Source organism: Drosophila sechellia, chromosome 3L (genome assembly GCF_004382195.2).
Source record: "Drosophila sechellia strain sech25 chromosome 3L, ASM438219v1, whole genome shotgun sequence".
Lineage (NCBI taxonomy): Eukaryota > Metazoa > Arthropoda > Insecta > Diptera > Drosophilidae > Drosophila > Drosophila sechellia.
In genome coordinates this window covers 11,176,557-11,197,513 of record NC_045951.1, presented here as the reverse complement: position 1 = coordinate 11,197,513, position 20,957 = coordinate 11,176,557, and the positions used below count along the sequence as shown (strand labels likewise).

Sequence of the window (20,957 nt, the reverse complement as noted above, 5' to 3'; positions counted from 1 at the left end):
TTAGTCACTAATCCCATTTTCCTTCAGAACTCGATTCATATTAAGCTGATCATAATGATGATGCGAAAACGAGCAAGTTGGTCAATGAGTGTTTGCTTCACTGAATGAATGAATGAATGAATAAAGATTCCAAAATGGAAGGCAAATGGCCAAATCTGCCAGGGACATTAAAATTAAAGTGAATGGCCTCTGGCCATTTCGACCGTTCTCTCGACCACAATTGATGTGTGCGGCTTTAATGGAAACCACATTTTCGGCAATAATAAATCGGCGCCCCTCAAGCATAACCAGCTTACAAATGGTTTTCCCAAATTTTCCCACAAACAAAAGTCCCTGGCATTGATGTACGTTTGATGTATGACAGGAGAGGATTTCTGGGCCAGTCTGCGGATTTGACAAACCGCTTCTTGATTTATATTTGATTTCGATGGAGGTCATGCAGCATTTGTACAAAAGAAATTCGATTCCGTTGACTATTAATAAAATAAATGAAAGTCTATTTTGTGGACTTTGAATATATGGGTTTTCACTCGAGGTTTTCTTTAATTATAACGAGAACATTTCCATATTTCTTGGGATTATTTTATATGGCTTACGTTTGATTTAATTCCTGGAAGGACCTCCTCCACATGTTCAATTCCCCCCCGCACATTACTTCCTAAATACATATTTATTTATGTTTGCCAGCCATTTGTGCAAAGTGTTTGCATTTAATAAACCCATTTCGCTAAGCACTTTGTCAGTTGGGCGGTGGGAAGTGGGCGTGCCTCTGGGGGGTGTAGGGACTTCCGCTTTTCGGGTCCTAAGACCACCCACCCAGTGAAAACAACCCAGTGAACCCGAGTACCACCCACTGCTCACGCACTTACTGTTATTCCAGCATTAAAAGTTCATTGAATGGCAGCGGAAGTGAAAACAATTATCTTCAGGAAGGTGAACCATAAATCCTCCGAATCCGTAAGTAAATTGCAAATTTTCGTTTATTACTTTCGATGTCTGGAACTCAAGGGATTTGCGGTTGAATCGAATCGATATTTTGCGTTATCATATTTTATTATGCAAACACACTTCCCTTCGAAGAGGAAAGTTCGCAAAAATGTCACACGTGCGTACACAAAACGTATTATTTGCCAGCGACTCAAATGTAAATTGAAACGCATACCTTTTCACATATCAACACCTTCGAAGGGAAATTCGGTTTTATTTCATCCCAGCCTATTGATTTGATTGCCCTTTGATGGGCTGATGGAAATGGTTTCCCTCAATTAACACGGAAAAAATCGGTTGTGAGTAAAAACAATGTATTGAATCTCATTTACATTTTCCAAAAAATTAAACATTTAATTTAGCTTCGAAAATGGGAATAATATGTTTAGATGGGGTGCATATTGAAGTGTATTTTTATAATTTTAAATACAAATAATTAGAGGTATATTATATGTGCTTAAATATTATAAATAAAATTATTATGTATTTTATTTGCAAGCTAGCTTTCATTTATAAACATTTTATATTATGTTATATAAACAAGCTACATAAGTAGGAAGTACCTAAAGTTTAGTGTACAAATAGATGGCCACAATGAGGCCGTACAGAGCCAGGACCTCGGCGAAGATCAGGATCAGGACCATGCCTACGAAAAGGCGTGGCTGTTCGGCGGTTCCCCGGACTCCTGCATCGCCTGCGATTCCAATGGCTACTCCTGCGGTGAGTCCTGGGAGTCCGACGGACAACCCAGCGCCCAGATGCACATAACTGTCTTCCATCGTATATTCATCGCCAATCGATCCGGCTATCAGAACGGATACCACCAATCCGTAGATCGCAATAATTCCCGCCATTACGACCGGAATGATGGCCTTCATGATCATATCCGGTCGGTTGACCGCCATCTTGGCGATTCCGACACCGGAAACTGCTGTTCCGTAAGACGCTCCCAAGGTCGTGAATATAATCGCAACTGCAGCCCCCGTGCATCCCAAGAAGTAGGCGTACGTGGGCTCTTCACTTAAAGCGGCAGTAACCATATTGCTTCAATCGGATTGAAATTCAACAATCGAAAAGATGTAGAATGAAAATGAATATGTTATGCCAATCAAAGCACTTCAAAAAAGGGCGTACTATGTTTTTTGTTTACAGAAATATTTATGGTAGATTTATAAAAATTCTTATTATTGCTGAAAAAATCCTTTGCTAAAGGAAAACTCTGTTATATTTTAAGGCCGGATTCATTTCACTGAAATATAATTTGAATATACCATAAGATAATTAACCATATTTTTAACTTGCCGTTTTTGCTTTTTATAATTTTAGGATTTGCTTAAACGCTTGTTGTGCCTTTAAAGTAAGCACTTATTTTTCTTAAGTTAAATAACCTTTACATATTTGTGAAAATGCTTCTTACTTTCCGGGTTTTAGGATATTTATAACCTCGAAGGACCGCAAAAGCCATTCTCAGTATTGAAAATCGAACCTGCGGTTGCTTATTCACTTTGAGTGGTTTCCCCATTGCCTTTCAGCGCCTTTTTTCGTTACCCTCCACTTGTTTCAATTAAACAAATTGGAAAATATGAGCCGACTCGACTCGACTCGACTATCGAGCTTAAAAAGGGCGACACTTTCGAAAGTCCCCCCAACCTTAGCACGATGTTGTTTCGTTTTCCTTAAAATGGAAATTTGTTGCCACCGCTGGAGCGGAAGGGACGGAGTTGTTTGCGGGGCTGGGGCTTCAATTGCTCCTCCATTTTCCATGGCGTTTTTATTTGTGGCCCCAGCTCGGCTGCTTTGCATTTTGAATACATATTCCGCAAATTCCTTGGGGGAGCTTGTAACTTTGTCAGTGGCTCTGCGTTCGTGTGATGTGATTGTTAAGTTGGCCCAGATTTGTCACAGGCGACTTTAGTGAATGAGGACTGTGGCAGAGGGGAATCTTGATTGCTTCTTGGTTAGAAAACAGGTATGATTTAGTCCGGGTATTAAGCAAAATTCATATGAACTAACAAGTTAGTTGTGATCAAATACTAGAAAAGATTGTAACATTTATTATTAAACATTTCAGTTTACATTTGCCCATTTAAGAGGGCTAAAACATTATTTAGTCTGAAAAAATTAGCAGTTTACTTGGTGTATAGGTAAATGGCGACAATCAGTCCATAGAGACCCAGTACCTCGGCGAAGATCAGGATCAGGATCATGCCCACAAAGAGGCGTGGCTGCTGGGCAGTGCCCCGCACTCCGGCATCACCCACAATCCCGATGGCAAATCCAGCCGCCAATCCGGCGAAACCCACCGATAGTCCGGCGGCCAGGTGGATGTATCCCTTGCGAATGGTATACGAATCCGACAGAGATCCGGCAATCAGAACGGAGACCACCAGGCCATAGATCGCAATGATGCCAGCCATCACCACCGGAATAATCGACTTCATGATCAATTCGGGTCGCATTACGGCCATGGCTGCAATGCCAGTGCCCGACTTGGCCGTTCCATATGCCGCTCCCAAGGCCGAAAAGATGATGGCCGAGGCAGCTCCCATCGAACCAAAGAAGAACGAGTACGCCGGCTTATCCTTGTCAGCTGCATCTGTTGCCATTTTGATTATGATTCTGAGAAGCCAAAGGGATAATTGCAGCGCGAGATTTCCAAGTAACTTACTAGTTGAAATTCGTAGGGCTCCCTTATTTTTGCAATTCGTTTGCTCGACAGATTTTTGATTTGTAGTTCTTTACTGTATATTCGCCGCCAACTTATATTTGTAAAAACTTTTGGTTGGGGGATTCATCATATAGTTAACTTAATTTTCATAATAGTAATATAATACAGAAAAAGAAGTTTAATGGTAATAGAACTAAGATGGTTGTCTGCATACTCGCTACTATATCTTGCTGAATTCCCATAAAGAGTCCATTCCCGGCTTAATCACATCCAACGGGAAAAAGTGCGAAAGGTTGTCCATTAAAGATTTATGCCGCGTTGAGGGACTTAGCATCGAAATCCTCACTTCTGTGCCATCTCGAGCTACTTTTGGGTCGCCTTGGATTGAATCCGTATCCCAATCCCATTCCGAATCCGAATCCATTGTTGTCACTGGCCGCTGCGCTTTATTAGTTATTGTTTGCTCCGCTTTTGCAACTTATAAATCGTTTATGTATTTTGTTGAGTGCGAGAATTTATCGCTGGAGTTGAGTATGAGAAAGGAATCACATAAATACAAATAAATCAAAAGCATTTCGAATGCCAATGGCGATGGCAGTACAAACAATCTTTTCCTCCTGCTTCGAGGAATGGAAAATTGAGAAATATAAATGGGGCATGGCATAGTTGTGTGTGTGTGTGTTTGTGTAGTGGCTATAGGCAGGCTAGACTGTGCTGTGCTGTGCGAAAATTGATGTCTTGCCTCATAAAAATAAGGCATCAGAGGAATCGCCCGAATGTGTTTTTGTTGAAAGCAACATTGTAAATTTTATGACTTTTTTATGCGCTGAAATCTATAAATTATGTAAACTGACACTGACAGCTGTCAACCGAAGGCTCAGCGACAGCTCCAGTCGCACTCACAGGCCCATTCGCAGTCCCATTCGCAGTCGCCAGAGTTGCCGCTGATTTTTTTCGGTGTCAAATCTGGACTATATGTAGCTAGTTTTAGTTAATACAAACCTTTATGAGATGCGAGAAGGATTATATGTGCTCTATTAAACGCAGGTAATTTTTCTGTTTGATAAGCCTGTTAATTATTCAAAATTAAGTTATGGGGTGAATTTTATTGGACTTTTCATGAAATACGTCATCATAAAAAGTCCAAAGCATATTCAGAAACTTTTAGAATAATAATTAATGAAGATGGGACTAGTTTCCAATATAAATAATTGTCTGGCTTCAGAATTAAATATGTAGAATAGCTTTCATTATTTTTCGGATACTATTTTCAATAAACATAAAAACTACCAGGATTTTGTAGCTCCATAAACTTCGCTTTTAAAATGATTGTTCATTTTTCTTTTCAAACTACTAAACTGGCTAGAGTTGACTGGAAAACTGCTGATCTGACAGCACTATCACTTCAGTGGCAAGCGGAACGGTTGCAAGTGACACATGTGTCAAATGGTCGATGGGGAAGCGCGACGAAATGTGCTATTCCCACTGCCTGGCTTCAGAGTCCTTTCGAAGGGCGCTTCGCACCACCCTGCGCCACTCGACACCACCTAATCCCAGTTGCTGCCCCCCACTTCATCACATCTTGGCCAGAGTAAACTGATGACTCCAGATGATTAAATGATTGCGAGCGGCAATAAAAAAATGTATGTTTCGAATTATTGCTAATATATATTTTCTGCTTATTTTTTGTTCATGCTTTATTTGATTTTCTGTGGAGGTTTTGGATAAAGCTAGCTCTTTTTTATAACCCATTGAATGTTTTCTAAGATAGAAAAGTTTTATATGATGATGATGCGTTGAGCTAAGTTTATAGTTCAAACCCTAAAAAAGAAATGGGTATTTGAATGGCATTACAATTTGAATGCCTAAGCCATTGCGTCTTGGATATTTTTAGATAATGTTTTCTTACTTAAAGTAAGTAAATAGTAGCTAAACTAACTAAATAAGCCACCGGAAAAGCCCAGTTGTGAATTAACCTCTGCCATGTCCTTGCCCCCATTTTTTTGCTCACTGTAGTCAAGTAAATCACAAAGTTCCTGCCAATGTGCAATAAATGAGGGGCCATGGGTTTTCACGGAAACGCGGGCGGCACTAACATAACTAACGAAAGAAATTAACCGAAAATAAATTAACTGGAGTCCCCCGACCCCCAAAGGAGGAACTAAAAGGGTTTTCCCAATCCCGATTCCACTGGGCACGGAGTGTCAAGCGCGCCGCTCCAGCGCTTCGCTTGCTGTTGCTTCCGCTGCGATGGATATGGATACGGATTTGGATTCGGATACGGATGGGGATGCGGATACGGCGACGGAGACAGGGTCGACTGGCAACAGAATGACTGTGTGTGACTCTCGGAATCCCAAATGTGTTTTCAACATGCAATTTTTATTATTGACTGCTGCTAGCTGTCGGTTGTCGTGCTAGCGCACTAGCTTTCCAGTGTTTTCCGCCCGGCGAATCGTGAAAATGTCATTACTGTCAATCAAGTCGACCAAAGGTTTTTCCTCCAAAAACCAAGAACATTAAAGCGCCAAACAAGTGACAAATTGAAAAGTTCATTTAAAATAGGCGCGATTCCGTGATGTCGTAGCGAATCAATTTGAAGTTTTTTAATTTCTTTAGTTGTTGAACTTATACATGATTGTTTTGAATATATATTTCGAAAATAATTGTTGTCACATCTTATTTCAAATTGGAGTATTTATGATGTTGAATAATATCTCTGATTTAAATATCTATGATCAACTATATCTCCTTGAAGGAGTTGTTCTTACTATTATCTTACCCAAAAAACATTATTAGAATTATTATAAAATAGGAGCTATGTTACTTAAACCAGTTTTTTAGTAAAATTTTAGGTTAGTAAAGTTTTAAAATATTATCCGTAGCAATCTCACGGATAAATAGATAAATGTTTCCAAAAGTAATTCGCGATGGCGTGTGATTTTGAGGACTTACTCCATGCATAATGTTTCCAGACTGACAGGGTTTATTGGCTCGCGTGCTGTGCGTCAATTTCGATATGCTGACAGGGAAAACGCACCAGCCAGGGAAACGGGATGGAAAATTGAAAATGTCGGAGGAGTCCAACTGGCGGAAGAGTGATTGCCAACATGCATCGCCGGCATTGGCGTGCCAAATGTAACGATTTAGGCACTAGGAGGCAGAGCTTTTTGAATTCCGTAGCCGCTTTTTGCCGGGCGACTGAATGGGCGGACGGACAGTAGCTGATATATCTTTTATTATGTAGTTCTGTGTCATCGTAAAAATCGCCGGCTATTACTTGATTGTCCTTCATGGGTGCCATAAAGCCGTTGGCAGCCTTTGGCCCATTGTAAAATGATTTACTCGCCTGCGCCCCGTTCATTTGTGGCCGGCAATCGCTTGGAGTCTCTGATCCATTCTCTACTCATTCATTTTTTTATGGTCCGTCTTTTTTTACGGTCTTTCACAGTTTAACGACACATCACCAAAACGGAGCCGGAATTAGAAATTTTCCCGGGCTTCCACTTCATTCTTCGTTAGGCAATTCGATATACTTATTTCAGGGTTTTCCATTAAATTTGAGTTTAGAAAAAAAAATCAAACCAAACAAAGACTCCAAACTTTTGACATAAAAAAAAACGTTCTTTGCAATGATACTATACGTAGCCCTATTAATTTCGATGACTTCCAGTTGAGTGCACTAGTTAGTTTGAGATACAAATGAATCTTTAAGTTGTAATCATTATTTGTATAAGTTTTTTATCTATCTGAACTAAATTTCCTTTTACTAAAAGTACTAATCCAGTTTCTTCAAACACCTATTTAAGTAATTAATTATTAATATAATTTCACATAATTATAATTCGACTACTTGCTACTCTATAGTGACAAACTGTAAAGGAATCCTTTTACCACTAAAGCAGATATTGATAAAGGGACCGAAACCACAACAATATCCTGTCTGAATGCCAGATTGACTGACAGACGGACTGACTGATGTGCCGGCCGTGGCGACGTATGGCTTCATGTGGCCACCAATATCAACATGAGCTTATTAACAAGGCCCAGAACAATGGGCCCCAAGCATTTGTGCCCTCTTCGGGAGGTATATTAAAATTGATTACTGCAGCCGAGCCCAACATAAAACCAGAGCCAAACACTATACCGCACCCGAACTGAACCATCCAGACGGGAATATGGCAGACCTATGACGTGACAGGGGCCCATTTACTGGCGACAACTTGGTCATTTGGGTTATGTGGTGCGTGGGAAATTACTGTGCTCCTTTCACCACGAACGCGAAATTATTTTGGCCATCAAAAGGATGCAGACACATATGTGTATGTGTGTGTGAAGTGATTATATATAGTACCTACGCTTGGAACTAAACAAATACCGAATCTATCTAGGATCAGTTTTTGCCATCAACATATCTTAACTAATAGTCTTTGTTTCAAAATATATATTCCATTACCCTGCCTCTGCTGAATTTCTTATAACTTTCGTAGCCCAATTTTCGCCTGCTGCCCAAGCAATTTGGGCACATCTTGCAACTTTGTCAGTTTGCTCGCAGCTCCTGCAAAAACAGGCCAAGAACTAAGCGAAAAAGTTGCGTAAACTTCAAGTGCAGGATAAACAGGACCAGGAATGGAATGTTTGGCACTGAAATGGCAGTAGCCAAAGTAATGCGAACGTGTGTAAGTATACTGAGCCAACACAATTCAATTTAACTTTTTCATTCCTTTTGCCGAGCTCTGTTATATTTATTTATACATATATATATATATATGCTTTTTTTATATGGCTCGGTAAGTCTGTGTGCAAGTGTGATATGTGGATGTTATGGCAATTTCCACCGGAGTCAGCAGTCGGAGTCCCTTTCAAAATTAAAATGTTCCTTATGCACGAGAGATTTCTGATGGAACGAACCGAACCGAACCGAAATGAAATGAAAGCTAACGGCCTGGAAGTCAACCAACCTGCGAAAGACGACAACAACAATGTATCCATACCCAGGGGCGGAGATCGGAGGCGGACTCCAATCCCCGGGCTCATACATATGGCCAACCGCACACACGGATGTTTTTGGGCCGCAAGTGTAGCATGGTTACCATGGCTGACTTTGAGGAGCCAGCCAAGTCAGCTGGGTAAATTAATTAACGCCAAATGTGTATATTAGCCCGGAACATGCTCCAGAGAAATTTACAATAATACCGCCCCATTGACCCGAATTCTTAGCATTATTCCACAAAGTAAATAATTGCTGCTGCACATTAAGCAATGTAAATAGTTTCGAAAGTACAGAATTGTTATAGCTATGGTATCGTACTATATACCCAGCAATATAACAATCTTTTTACCATAGAAGTATTTTAAATAAAAGTAGTTTCTCACTGAACAAGAGACAAAGCCCAGACAGAACGTGGAATCTAATACGGGTGGTATCGGTAATATCCTTCCTGTACATTTGTGCAATTGTAGTAACACGAAATTTTAGGCAAATCCGAATCCGTGTCCAACATGAAAGCCCGTGTTGCCGGCTATCATCTTGAGCGAATGGAATCGGGGAAAGATGGAAAACGTATCCGTCTCATTTCGTTTGCTGGCAGGCGGCCCATAAATCTCCGCAAACTAGCGGAGGAACCAGTGGATTGGTTTGGAGGTTGGGCGGTTGGTGAGGGCACGAAACACGAAATCACATTCGCAAAAAATAATTAATATTTATTACCCGAGAATGAAGTATTATCAAATTGCATAATTGCTGTGTTTCTCATTCGACACGACAGGCGGATGGTGGTGGTAGGACCGGGTCGAGACCCCCAGAAGGCAGTCCAACCGCCTCCTTCGTATCCGACGGCTTTCCTGGGCCAGTTCCCCCGGATCCTGGATGACCACCCGCACGGCGCCCTACAGAAATCCAAGCCCGAAATCGAGGAGCTGCCTGTAAAGTGTGTACAATGTATGCTACACGGAACGAAATTGGTGTATAGTTTTTGCACAAGTATATTATTATATATATTTATATGTATAATTATATATTATTATATATTATATTATATATTTTAATATAATTTATCTTAAAAATGTGCTTTATTTCATACTAAAATGACATTATATATTAAAAAAACATTATATATTAAAATATTTTGTGCTCAAATATTAATAATAAGTTACACGAAGCTTAAATATATATAATTAGGAATATTATTGAATTTCTTGTAATTCCAAACACAACTTCTTGAATTTTCTCTCAGTGATCGACTTCGTCTTGGACTTGGTCTGCGTTTTTGGTCTTGGTAGTGGAGACCGGCTACTTGCGCGTAAATTGCTACTCTCGTCCACTGGTCGGTCCGAAAAACTTTTTGATATATGAATTAAGTTTCCTTTGGCCCTCTCAGTGTGTCTGTGTGTGTGTATATGTTTGTGTGTGTGTGTGTGTGAGTGTGCTTGATTGTTTGGGTGAGTTTGCAACGGCTGTGCGGCGTTGAGACATTTTGGATTTACGTTGTAATTACAGGATTTTGGATTTCTTCGTTGGCCAGAACCAGAGTCGCAGTCAGAGTCAACTGGCAGGCCCCCGGGTCGCTTGAAGGTTATTTATTATGACATGTTATTTAGGTTTCATTTCAAAAACTTGATTGGACACTTTAGACTGCCGCTGCAGCGGAAACATTGCGTGCCCATGTGCTGTTCGCCAAACCAAAAAGAGAGGAAAGAACTTCGCTGGACGGGCCCAAGAAACAGCAGCAGGGATATGGTAAGAACTATAATGAAAATCGGCTAACAGGGAGACTCCGGCTATTCGTGTGCCCGGCCAGGGTGTGAAGTTTCAAGCGGCCAGAATACACGCGATTTGCCCCGGGGTCAACAGTTGACTTCAGATACTGCGTACAAATATCTTGTAATCCAATATTACCGCTCAGAATGCTTTACTTCCGCCTTGCTTCACTTGGATGCATCTGGTTTGATAAGAAATTGAACTGAATATTATATTTCCAATTAGTTCCATATCTCATATATTAAGACCCCTAGTTATTTATACTAATCCCCACGTGTACTGGAGCCACACCCAACTTGAGTGATGAGTAACTCCGAAGGGCGGGCAAATCCTTTCAAGTAGAAACTACAAGACCTACAAAAAAAAAAAAAATAAAAAATCGCCATGATGTGCATGATTTACGGGCTTGGGACAGATAATGTGAGAAAAGAAAAGCGAAATCCCAACGTGAATTCATTTAAATAATTAAACCATGATTCCCGCGTACACGTTTGACCTTAAGAGCCGGCGAGTTAATAGCCCTCAAATAATAGCAACTTTGTATGACGGACAGGAAAATAAGAATCGAGCGTTTCGCAGCAGAACAGAATAAGAGGAATAATTAAAACGAACGAAATTAATTTGTTCCACTTCAGCCACCCGCCTAGCAAAGTCGTTTCGAACCAACATCGATTGTCGGCCATGTCAGCTTGTCTAAGCCAACTTGTCTAAGCCATGGCCCAAACAAAAAAACTGCTCGCAGTGCCATACATGATGATATAACGAATTTTCGAGGAGAATCCCGTGTGTTCCCAGTATAATGGTTTCCACTAGAATCAAACAAAGAAAACTCACACACCCTTCCATTAAATTGTTACGAAAACTACAGGCAATTTATGTAAGGGGTACACTTTCAAAAAAATTATTTTTAATTTCCCAATATATTATGGAACTATAAGTTCGAGTATTGCTTTACCAAAATCGCCTATAAGCATTTTTAGTAAGATTTTAAATTTAATAATCCTCTTATAAATTACATGTACTTTAGCGTTTTTTTCAGTGCACCCAAGCCAGTCTGCCATGCAGGTATATAATAATGACTAGCAAAAATTTGAAGAAACCATCGAACTAACAAGACCCCAAAACTTAAGGAGACTAAACGAAATCTCCTTCGGTTTTTTGTCAAATTATTCCAACTAGACACCAGAGCATTTTTTGTACTGTCTACTAAATATAATATCTGATTTTACCAGGATGAGCTCCAACAAGAAGGTTGAGACGCGCCAAGAGAGCGACACCCTGGGACCCATGGAGGTGCCCATGGATCGCTATTACGGCGCCCAGACGATGCGCTGCCTCATAAACTTTCGCATTGGCGGCGAGGAGGAGCGAATGCCGGTAAGTTCCTTGGTTGTCCTTTAAACCCATATGACATCCTAACCATTGGATACCCAATGCTACCCTGATCAGCGCCAGATAATCCAGGCCATGGGCATGCTGAAGAAGGCGGCAGCCGAAACAAACCAGGAATTCGGTTTGGATCCCAAACTGAGCACGGCCATTTCGAATGCGGCGGATGATGTGATCTCTGGAAAGCTTTATGATGAGGGTCACTTCCCGCTGCCCATTTGGCAGACGGGATCGGGCACCCAGAGCAACATGAACAGCAACGAGGTTATCGGGAATAGGGCCATCGAGCTGCTGGGCGGACGTATTGGTACCAAGGACCCAGTGCATCCCAACGACCATGTGAACAAGTCGCAGAGCTCCAACGACACCTTCCCGTCGGCCATTCACATTGCGGTGGCCACTGCGCTGACCAAGGATCTCCGACCGGCGGTTACCGCTCTGCGGGATTCACTGCAGGCCAAGTCGAATGAATGGAAGGATATCATCAAGATCGGACGTACCCACACGCAGGATGCAGTGCCGCTAACGCTGGGCCAGGAGTTCAGTGGCTATGCACAGCAGCTGACCAACGGGTTGCAGAGGATCGATGCGGTCCTGCCGCGAGTTTATCAGCTCGCACTGGGTGGAACAGCCGTGGGAACTGGACTGAATACCCGCCGAGGATTCGCCGAGAAGTGTGTCAAGCGGATTGCCCAGCTCAGTGGATTGCCCTTCGTGGTGGCGCCCAATTTTTTCGAGGCCCTGGCCTGCCGAGATGCCATGGTGGAGGTGCATGGAGCGCTCAATGTCTTGGCTGTTAGCCTGATGAAGGTCACCAATGATATACGCTTTCTGGGATCAGGACCACGTTGCGGACTGGGCGAGCTGTTTCTGCCGGAGAATGAGCCGGGCAGTTCTATCATGCCCGGCAAGGTGAATCCCACGCAGTGCGAGGCCATGACCATGATCTGTGCCCAGGTAATGGGCAACCACGTGGCCGTCTCCGTTGGCGGTGCCAATGGACACTTCGAGCTGAACGTTTTCAAGCCACTGATTGCATCTAATGTGCTCCGTTCCATCAAACTGCTGGGTAAGTTTCTAAATAAAATAATGGAAATATATAGTTTATTGCGGTGTATTTTCTAGCTGATGGGTGCATCAGCTTCAACTGCAACTGCGTCAAAGGCATTAAGCCTAACAAGGAGAAGCTGGCCAAGATCGTGAATGAGTCGCTAATGCTGGTGACAGCCCTCAATCCGCACATTGGCTATGACAAGTCGGCCCAGATTGCCAAGGCGGCGCACAAGAATGGAACTACTCTGAAGGTGGAGGCCTTGAACGCCGGCATATCGGAAAAGGACTTCAACGAGTGGGTGCGTCCCGAGAAGATGCTGGGTCCTTCTTAGGTTTTCCGCCCATGTTCCATGTGTTACCCATTCATAAATTCCATATTGCAAAATTTAATCGTTGGAAATACAATCGAGTGAAAGATGTAAACAGTTTTGGTAGCACAAGGTAGTTATGAAATTGTTGTGGACATTTTTGTTCCAATTAAATTTCAAAAACCAATAGCAATCGCCTTAAAAATCTAAGATGCCACTAAAACCCATTTCTATATCCGCTGGGAAGGTCCTAATTTTTGAGAGGATGGAAGGAAACCCTGCCAGCTGAATGCGTACCAAATGAGGTCGTCAAGTCAAAGTCGAAACCCCTTACCTTTCGGTTAGGGTCGCACTCTTGTCGAGTGGAAGGGAAATCAAATTATTTTAATGATACACAAATTGATACTTTGAAACAAAAAATAACAAAAGCAAAATAAAAGTAGCTCGAAGCAATTGCGACTATTTTCTTATTTCATGGAAATGGCAGTCGTTTCAATCGAAGGGACGTTGATGTACTCGGATTGAAGCTGCCACCGACATTAGGTGAAAATTGGATTCCCTACATTTTGCTTATTCCGTTCTCTACAACCACCTCCTCTTCCCTGGCATTTTCTTTTTTTTTTTGCATTACTTCTTTCCTTTTTTCCGCATTTCCAATCCAGTTGAAGATTGGTCGGGGACAGGGTCTTTAATACCTGAAGCGAGTGCAATTGCTATTATTATGCAAATTTTTGCTTTCATTGCATGCGTGTGTTACTTTCTCATTGTTTCTTTGTTTTTCCCCCCTTCTTTTTTTGTAATTTAAATGAGGGTCGTCGGTATCACTCCCTTTTCCAGTCTTGGGTCCTCGGTCCTGGCAATAATAAAAGACAATTGAAATGTCAATAGCTTACAATTGTGTGCAATAACATCCCAGGTAACCGCCGTCGTATCCGCACAGAGTATATCATTACCTAGGGGTAGCGTATCGAACCGAGAATAGGAAGGGTCTTCGAGTCAGGGGTACGATTACCTATAATCGAATAATGGATATTACCAGACCCGCTACCACTTTGCTTTCAAATTGCCACTACATAAGCAAACTGTCATTCCAATGAGTTAAGGACTGCTGGTTATAGTTGTGCTGAAAAGATGGTTTCCTAGAAAAGCCAACGACAATATTACCTATTTTTAATATGAATAAATAAAAAATAAAAAAACATAAAAAGCAAACCTTCTTTGTTTTCAATTTTAACTTTGCCATATTCAAGTTCTACACTGTTTTATTAAGTTTCAAACTTTACCACAATTCATTGATGTGGACAACAGAGTCCTTAATCAACAGCAAACAAGTAGAAATTAATATTGGGCTAAGAAACCAAGAGTTTTCAAAGCGAAATGGTTAGGTTGGGTAAATTGACGCATGTTCATCAAGACCCAGGGCCATTAATTACGTATACGCAGCGTGGCCCAATACCACGTAGTGGGGAAATGAAGCATTCTGTTTAAGTGGCTTAGTCTAACGGTGGAATGGTTTCCGCTCGGATTACACAATCATCGTGCATGCAAATTAGGGTTTGATATCTTATTGACTTTCTGACCGCTGAGAATACTTTCGTTAAGTTTTAGGCAAGGATACGCAGTGTAGTTTCTCCGAAAAACCAAATTAAAGGCTATTAAGTAACAAAAGTTTTACAAGTTTTGCAAAAATGAAGCAAATACCTTAAGATACAAAAACATACAACTTTTAATTTGGTAATCGGATTAAAGAGATCTACTAGAGTTTGAAATCTTATTTCGACCTTCCACTACGAATTTTTCCTTAATCTTTAAAAATATTAACTACTCGTTTAGTAAAAAGAAATAATATGTATACAATATAAGAAATAAACAACTTTTTATATTTCTGGTACTAAATCGAATTCTTTTAACAACGATGTCTGTGTGGATCGTCGCTAAAGGAGCTTTCGTAGAAATGGTATTCGCAAACTTTTTGGCTGCAAGCTTCAAGCTGCGCCAGCGGAAACGGAAGTCCTTTTTTTTTGATGTAGCAATTGAAATAGAAATGAATCACAGCATCCACAACAGCGACAACCGAAATGAGAAAAGTTGGGCAAGACTTTGGCGGAAATGTGACAAGTAAATTGAAGTACCAGCCATACAAAAGCAATGTAGTGACCCCAAAGGTCGCATTTCAAATCCAAATTGCTGCCTTTCTCTTTGACATAATCAAAATATGTTCCGGGTCTGATAGTTTTGTTTTTCATATTGCTGTCATTTAACTTGCTAGCAATCGCATTATTATACCAACTGAAATTCAGGCGGAAATAATAGAATTTTGCGGTGAAAGGAAAATGAAACGCACTTCTAGCAAAACTTAACTATTCAATCAAGGACAAGTTGGCATCAAATTGAAAGCCACCCTCTGGCTAAAAATGAATAATAATGCTGAGAGTTTGCTAGGGCTTAGCATATAGAGGACATTGAACCGGGTTTTCATCATTCAGGGGAGAACAAGTCACCCAATCGCCAAAGTGTCCGGTCAGAGCACACGAAGGGCAGAGTCCCACGATGGCAACCCCATCGTCACAATCTCCTCCATCGACGGGGGTCTCGATGTCCTTACTTTGATTAAATGTTGAAAAATTGCGGACTGCGGCATAATCACAGCTCTGGTTGCGTATTTGTCCAATAAACCGGAAGCTTTTCAAAATGAGCTTTTCAAACTGCTCTTGGACTTGACAACATTGTAAGTGATGACCTTCAATGACCTTGCATCATATATGGGTGGTTTATTAATTTGAAGAGATTTTTAATTATATATTTAAAGCCAGTATTGGCATGAAAAATATAAACTGCATAATCTTGAAGTAATGTTTTGGAACCACTTTTTATAAAAATCTCATTTCCCCCAGCATTTGTGCTTTTAATTAATTATACTCAATTAATTATAGTAGCAAATCGTAAAATTGTTTTTAAGATATGAAATAAATCTGTAAATGGTTTATCTCAGTACAAAAAATCACAGATGCCAGTTTTTAGAGGGCTTCAGGGGGATGATTATACGATGCGGAACTTGACTTACTGGTGGTTGAATCCTGGGCCCGCTGTTAAGTGAATTTATAAATGGCAACAAAAAGCATAAAATTTACGGTAGAAAAATAACAATTTGAAGGAAGAACAGCGAGAAACGCCCGTTTGGCTCTAAATTACTTGGCACAGCTATTTGGGTATACAGAGCCTGATGACCTCATTAATTTTCAATCTGAGCCAGATTACAGTCCGCTGCCGGGAGTATGATGAATCTCTTCCAAGCCCCCACCCAATTCTAATTTATGATGATAAATGAGTTTCAATCAAGCGGCAAAAGTGAAGTTTACGGCAGCCAGTTGCCCATTTTGACCACTCGGCTCCTTAAATCACGGGATTGTACATAGAAATTTATACATAATTCGATTTGACTTTTTCCCTTGCTGTGGTGCGAGGATTTTCTTTTCAATATTTATGAATTTTTTGTGGAACAGCCATTTTTTGCGCGGCAGCAAAGTTCAAAAATCAAGGGGCTTATTGATTTAGATTTGAATTCGACTCGGTAAATCTCTAATTAAGAATTTGCCTTGGCCCACATTTGCATAATCTGTAGGCAATCCATTACTTCTATTTATTTATTTATCGGCTCGAAACAGAGACAGTTTGGTCACCTGCTGTTCGTAGGTATATGAAATGACCCATTTGGTGAACGAACGGCTCCTATTTATTTAAATAATCTGGCCATAATTCAAGTGACCAAGGGTAGACAACAAAAGGTACACGTATATGAAAGAAAAACTTTTGAAACCTTTTTGGCGAGGAAAAATAAATGACATTGCAGGTTCGTTTTGCAATCAATTTGGAAATTCCGGTTAAAAGGCGGTAGCACGAAAGTGTGTTTATCCCATAATTTATGGTCGATACACTTTTGGCCGAGCGTCTGCAAGGGTAATTATTGTATTATCTACCATCGGTGCGGATACGTAATAAATGCTCGGTTTAAAAGGGGTGAAAAGCATGCGATAGTTTCTCTGTGCCATTTCTCTTTCAGAAATTCGATTCCATTGAATGCTGGCTGAGATTAAAGTATTAAATAAGACGAAGAGGGTATTTTTATTTAAACTACAACCTCATTCTTTTGTTTTGTTTTCTCCAAAATTTTCCAAATGATAAATTCAATTTCGACCCAATCACAATATCGGAGGCAGTAAAATATTGGCAATATGATCGTACCCATTTTTCGTGCATTTGTAGCTGGCCATGCGATTGCCAAAGTCCACGGCAACTGAAACCGATCGTTCCCGGATATAGAGCGCATAGATGAAGGCGCCCACGAAGGTGTCTCCCGCTCCCAAGGCGTCCACGATGCGTTTGGGCTTGTGGGGCTTGACGTGGGTGAAGTTGCCATTGAGATCCAAGATGCCGGCACCCTGATCACCCCAAAGAACAACCACATATGGTCGCTTGAGATTAAGGCCCCAACGCATACGCAATCGCTCGTCCAATTGCATGCAGGCATCCTCTAGAGAAACCCAACCATTCGGTTGGGCCAGCTTCTTGGAGAATACGGCATAGTCACAGTAATCCATCAGAGGCCACATGTCATCCAGGTTATTATCAAACTCCATCGATAGCACGATCTTGTCCTTTCGGTTCGCATTGTATGCCTCTATGTCCTTGACCATCGGCAACGACTTATCAAAGTATAGTGCCCGAATGTGGATCCATCCATATTGGTTAAGGTTCAGCTTCCGGAAATCATCAATGCTAACGTACGGAAAGTTATTATTGCAGTAGACAATGTTCCGCGTCTTAGTCGCCTTGGTGAGTATCACGGATGAGAAGGGAGCACCCTGGTCACAAGTTGGACAGTTCTCGATAATGATGCCCCGACTCTTCAGGTCATCGACCAGAACTTGAAACACACTCCAACTGCTCAGCATTCCTAGGAACTCCACTTTGACCCCCAGATTCGCCAGAACGGTGCAGTTGTTCGAGGCCTTTCCACCGCGAATCCAGTAGCCTCCAATGACCTTCTGATGTGAGTTCTCCTCGGGAAAATGCTTTATGGTCGAGACAAAGTCAATGGTCGTTGTGCCGATGCACAACACCGTCTTTTTGCCAACAGCCCAGCTCAGTTTGTGGCCATATTGAGTCATATTGAATACCGCTTTTAAAATTTAAATTTTTTAAAATCAGTTTTCCAAAAAGTACCTGGCAGATATGATATAGAAATTTAGATTAAAAATGCTTTCCACTCCACAATAATAACAAATTGTAGCTGAGATCTACAAGTCCATACCTAACGATTCAATAGTTTGTCAAGAGTTATTCAAAATCAAAAAACAAATTATGATAGATTTAAATTAAGGGTGGAGAATCGAAGAAAGAAGTAGAAGAGGATCTGGATTCGAAATCAGAGCTATAGACAATCGCCAGGATGACGCAATGGTGTGCGATCAGTGTAATGAAGGCCGTGCTCTGCGTCGGCTGCACGGAAGTGGACTACGTGACCACCATGGAGAAGGTGGACTTCCAGTGCGACAGGTGCAGCACCCAGAATGGAATGCTTCAGCGCAGCGGAAGATCGTCGAATGTTAGTACGGCCCTGCGTCTGTTGGGCGCCAATGTGGAGTTGTTCGGTGTGCTCACCCGTAATCCCACCTATCGCATGATTCTGGATGATCTCGAGCAGCGGGGCATTGATATTAGCCACTGTACATTTACGGACGAAAGTCCGCCCTTTTCCACCATTGTCCAAGATCGCTGGACTCGTCGTTGCACGGTGGTGTATTGCGACAAACCATTTCCGTATGTCACGGCAGCGGATTTCCGCAAACTGGATCTCGATCAATACGGCTGGGTGAACTTTGAGGCACGGAGTCCACGTGAAACGTGCGATATGATACGCCTAATCCTCGATCACAACAACGGGCGGGATGAGCGGGATCGGATAGTGGTATCCTTGCAGATTTTCAATTCCTTCGAACAGGTCGTGCATCTGATTGCCATGTGCGACTATGTGTTCGTCACCAAGTATATAGCCGAGTCCAGAGGCTGGAAGTCGCCGTTGGAAGCCTGCGAGGGTGTCAATGGGCTACTGCGCATGCCAAGGGACATCAGGATCCGCAGACCCTGCATCATTGTGCCGTGGAGCAGCCTGGGAGCAGGATGTATGACCACGGAAGGGGAGTACTTCGAAGTGCCAGCCCACAAGCCCAAAAAGATCATCGATCGGGTGGGCGACAGTGATTGCTTCACGGCGGGATTCATTTATGCCGCTTTTGTGCGGCAAAGACGATTGGCCGAAGCCGTGGACTTCGCCAATGCCGTGGCCAGCTATAAGTTGGGCTACGTGGGTTTCGATTGCCTTGGCCATTTGCCAATCGACGCGGTCAAGCTGCCCGTCAGAATGAGGTGTGGCAGTGAGGTGTCCTCCGACGATGAGGATAACGGCGATCAGTTGAATAGCTGCAAGAAGCACCTGTTACGCCCGATTGAGTTCCTGCCGGACAAGTCCTCCATTGCGCCCACTGCGAAGGAAGTTCCGATCGAGACCTCGGAACCTTCTAGCTAGGAAAGCGTGTCATCTACTGCCCATTCCAAATATTCCGCAAACTTGCACCATTTTATGTATGGTTTATAAATCTATGTGTATTACAGTTGAAAATTTTCCCACTAAATTTGATTTTCTAACGCTATAAGCAGCATTTATATATATAATATTTTATAGAGCATTTATCAAAACAGTATGGATCGATTTTGGGACGTAGAGCTGGCATACCTGATTTAATCCATGCTGCTTTATTTTGATACATAAATAAGCAGGCTATAAAGGCATGGCATAATTTCTGACACAATGATTTAGTTCAGCTTCCCACTGGGTGGCAATTCGACGATGTCGCAGATAGCCCTTAGAGGAAATGGCCAAAGGAGCCTCATAGTATATGTGTGTGCAAATGGATGCTGTGGAAGAACTGTTGCCACAGCATAATTGCCACATGATTAATTCTTGAGTCAGGCGAAACTTGTCCGGGTCCGAGACCAAGATAAATGCTAATAGATATACATTTATGTAGACGTTGGGCGTTGGACAAATGTTGTGAATGGCGGAGCACGGGGGGCTGCTCGGTCATTTATCATTTCGGACAACAGGCAGGCAGGCAACAACAATTACCACGAATATAAGTGACAATTTTCATGCATTTCCCGAGCCACGCGGCGTATGAGCGATGAAGATAATTTCGGTGCGAAGCAGCACAGATTACCAGAGATGGCGATGCCAAGGCAGCTCAAATAATCCTTGGCCAGCAAATCGATAAATGTCCAACCATTTGACGTGGTTGGAGCAGGGAGCGCTTCCATCCTCCAAAAATTGCTGCATCTGGATATGGCACTTCCTCATAAAAACATGGAGCCCAGGAACTAATTTCCTTTTGGGGCTGCTGTGTCGCCGCCATGCGAATATTAACCGGAATTATGTGTCGCAAGATTGCAGCTGCCAACTTGAGGGAGAGCTGCACTTAAAGTTCGTACGAAAAAATCATCTGTAAAACGCCATATCCACAGAAAATATATTTTTCACAAGAGTGTGGGCTTTATTTTCTGAGTGTTTCACCCACAATGTGGGTCTGAAAAAGGCAAAGATCGAGCCGGAGACGCTTTCATTTGCCTTCCGGATTCGTTTCTGTATGTTGAATGCAACCGGCAAAAGCCAAAGAGCAAACCGACTGCACACACTGACAATGTGAACAGCGAGCGGCATTTATGTAAATTAAAAATT

General features: G+C 41.9%; 5 protein-coding genes and 1 long non-coding RNA gene across 7 annotated transcripts; 2 read left to right on the top strand and 4 right to left on the bottom strand.

The window, feature by feature from the left end:
• Positions 1-1,496: 1,496 nt before the first annotated feature.
• Positions 1,497-2,105, bottom strand: LOC6605273 (V-type proton ATPase 16 kDa proteolipid subunit). Its single transcript, XM_002030075.2, has one exon. It carries the CDS (start codon positions 2,025-2,027, stop codon positions 1,551-1,553), a length of 477 nt encoding a protein of 158 aa, XP_002030111.1. The 5' UTR covers positions 2,028-2,105; the 3' UTR covers positions 1,497-1,550.
• Positions 2,106-3,065: 960 nt separating this feature from the next.
• LOC6605272 (V-type proton ATPase 16 kDa proteolipid subunit) lies at positions 3,066-3,758 on the bottom strand. Its single transcript, XM_002030074.2, has 2 exons — positions 3,656-3,758; positions 3,066-3,606 (listed from the first exon to the last, which is right to left on the bottom strand). The coding sequence occupies exon 2, from the start codon at positions 3,591-3,593 to the stop codon at positions 3,117-3,119; it is 477 nt and encodes a 158-aa protein (XP_002030110.1). The 5' UTR covers positions 3,594-3,606; positions 3,656-3,758; the 3' UTR covers positions 3,066-3,116.
• Positions 3,759-11,553: 7,795 nt separating this feature from the next.
• LOC6605270 (probable fumarate hydratase, mitochondrial) lies at positions 11,554-13,280 on the top strand. The gene is made up of 3 exons (XM_032719354.1): positions 11,554-11,792; positions 11,865-12,873; positions 12,930-13,280. Exons 1-3 carry the CDS (start codon positions 11,649-11,651, stop codon positions 13,187-13,189), a joined length of 1,413 nt encoding a protein of 470 aa, XP_032575245.1. The 5' UTR covers positions 11,554-11,648; the 3' UTR covers positions 13,190-13,280.
• A 319-nt stretch (positions 13,281-13,599) lies between these two features.
• On the bottom strand, positions 13,600-14,425 carry LOC116801209. 2 transcript variants are annotated; one of them, XR_004361850.1, is made up of 4 exons: positions 14,239-14,425; positions 14,119-14,177; positions 13,923-14,018; positions 13,600-13,860 (listed from the first exon to the last, which is right to left on the bottom strand). It is a non-coding gene; the product is annotated as an uncharacterized LOC116801209 (long non-coding RNA). The 2 variants fall into 2 exon arrangements; XR_004361849.1 differs by having other exon boundaries at positions 14,119-14,422.
• A 2,880-nt stretch (positions 14,426-17,305) lies between these two features.
• On the bottom strand, positions 17,306-18,391 carry LOC6605269 (ketohexokinase). Its single transcript, XM_002030071.2, has one exon. It carries the CDS (start codon positions 18,331-18,333, stop codon positions 17,365-17,367), a length of 969 nt encoding a protein of 322 aa, XP_002030107.1. The 5' UTR covers positions 18,334-18,391; the 3' UTR covers positions 17,306-17,364.
• An 87-nt stretch (positions 18,392-18,478) lies between these two features.
• On the top strand, positions 18,479-19,867 carry LOC6605268 (ketohexokinase). Its single transcript, XM_002030070.2, has one exon. It carries the CDS (start codon positions 18,615-18,617, stop codon positions 19,749-19,751), a length of 1,137 nt encoding a protein of 378 aa, XP_002030106.1. The 5' UTR covers positions 18,479-18,614; the 3' UTR covers positions 19,752-19,867.
• The last annotated feature ends 1,090 nt before the right edge of the window (positions 19,868-20,957 follow it).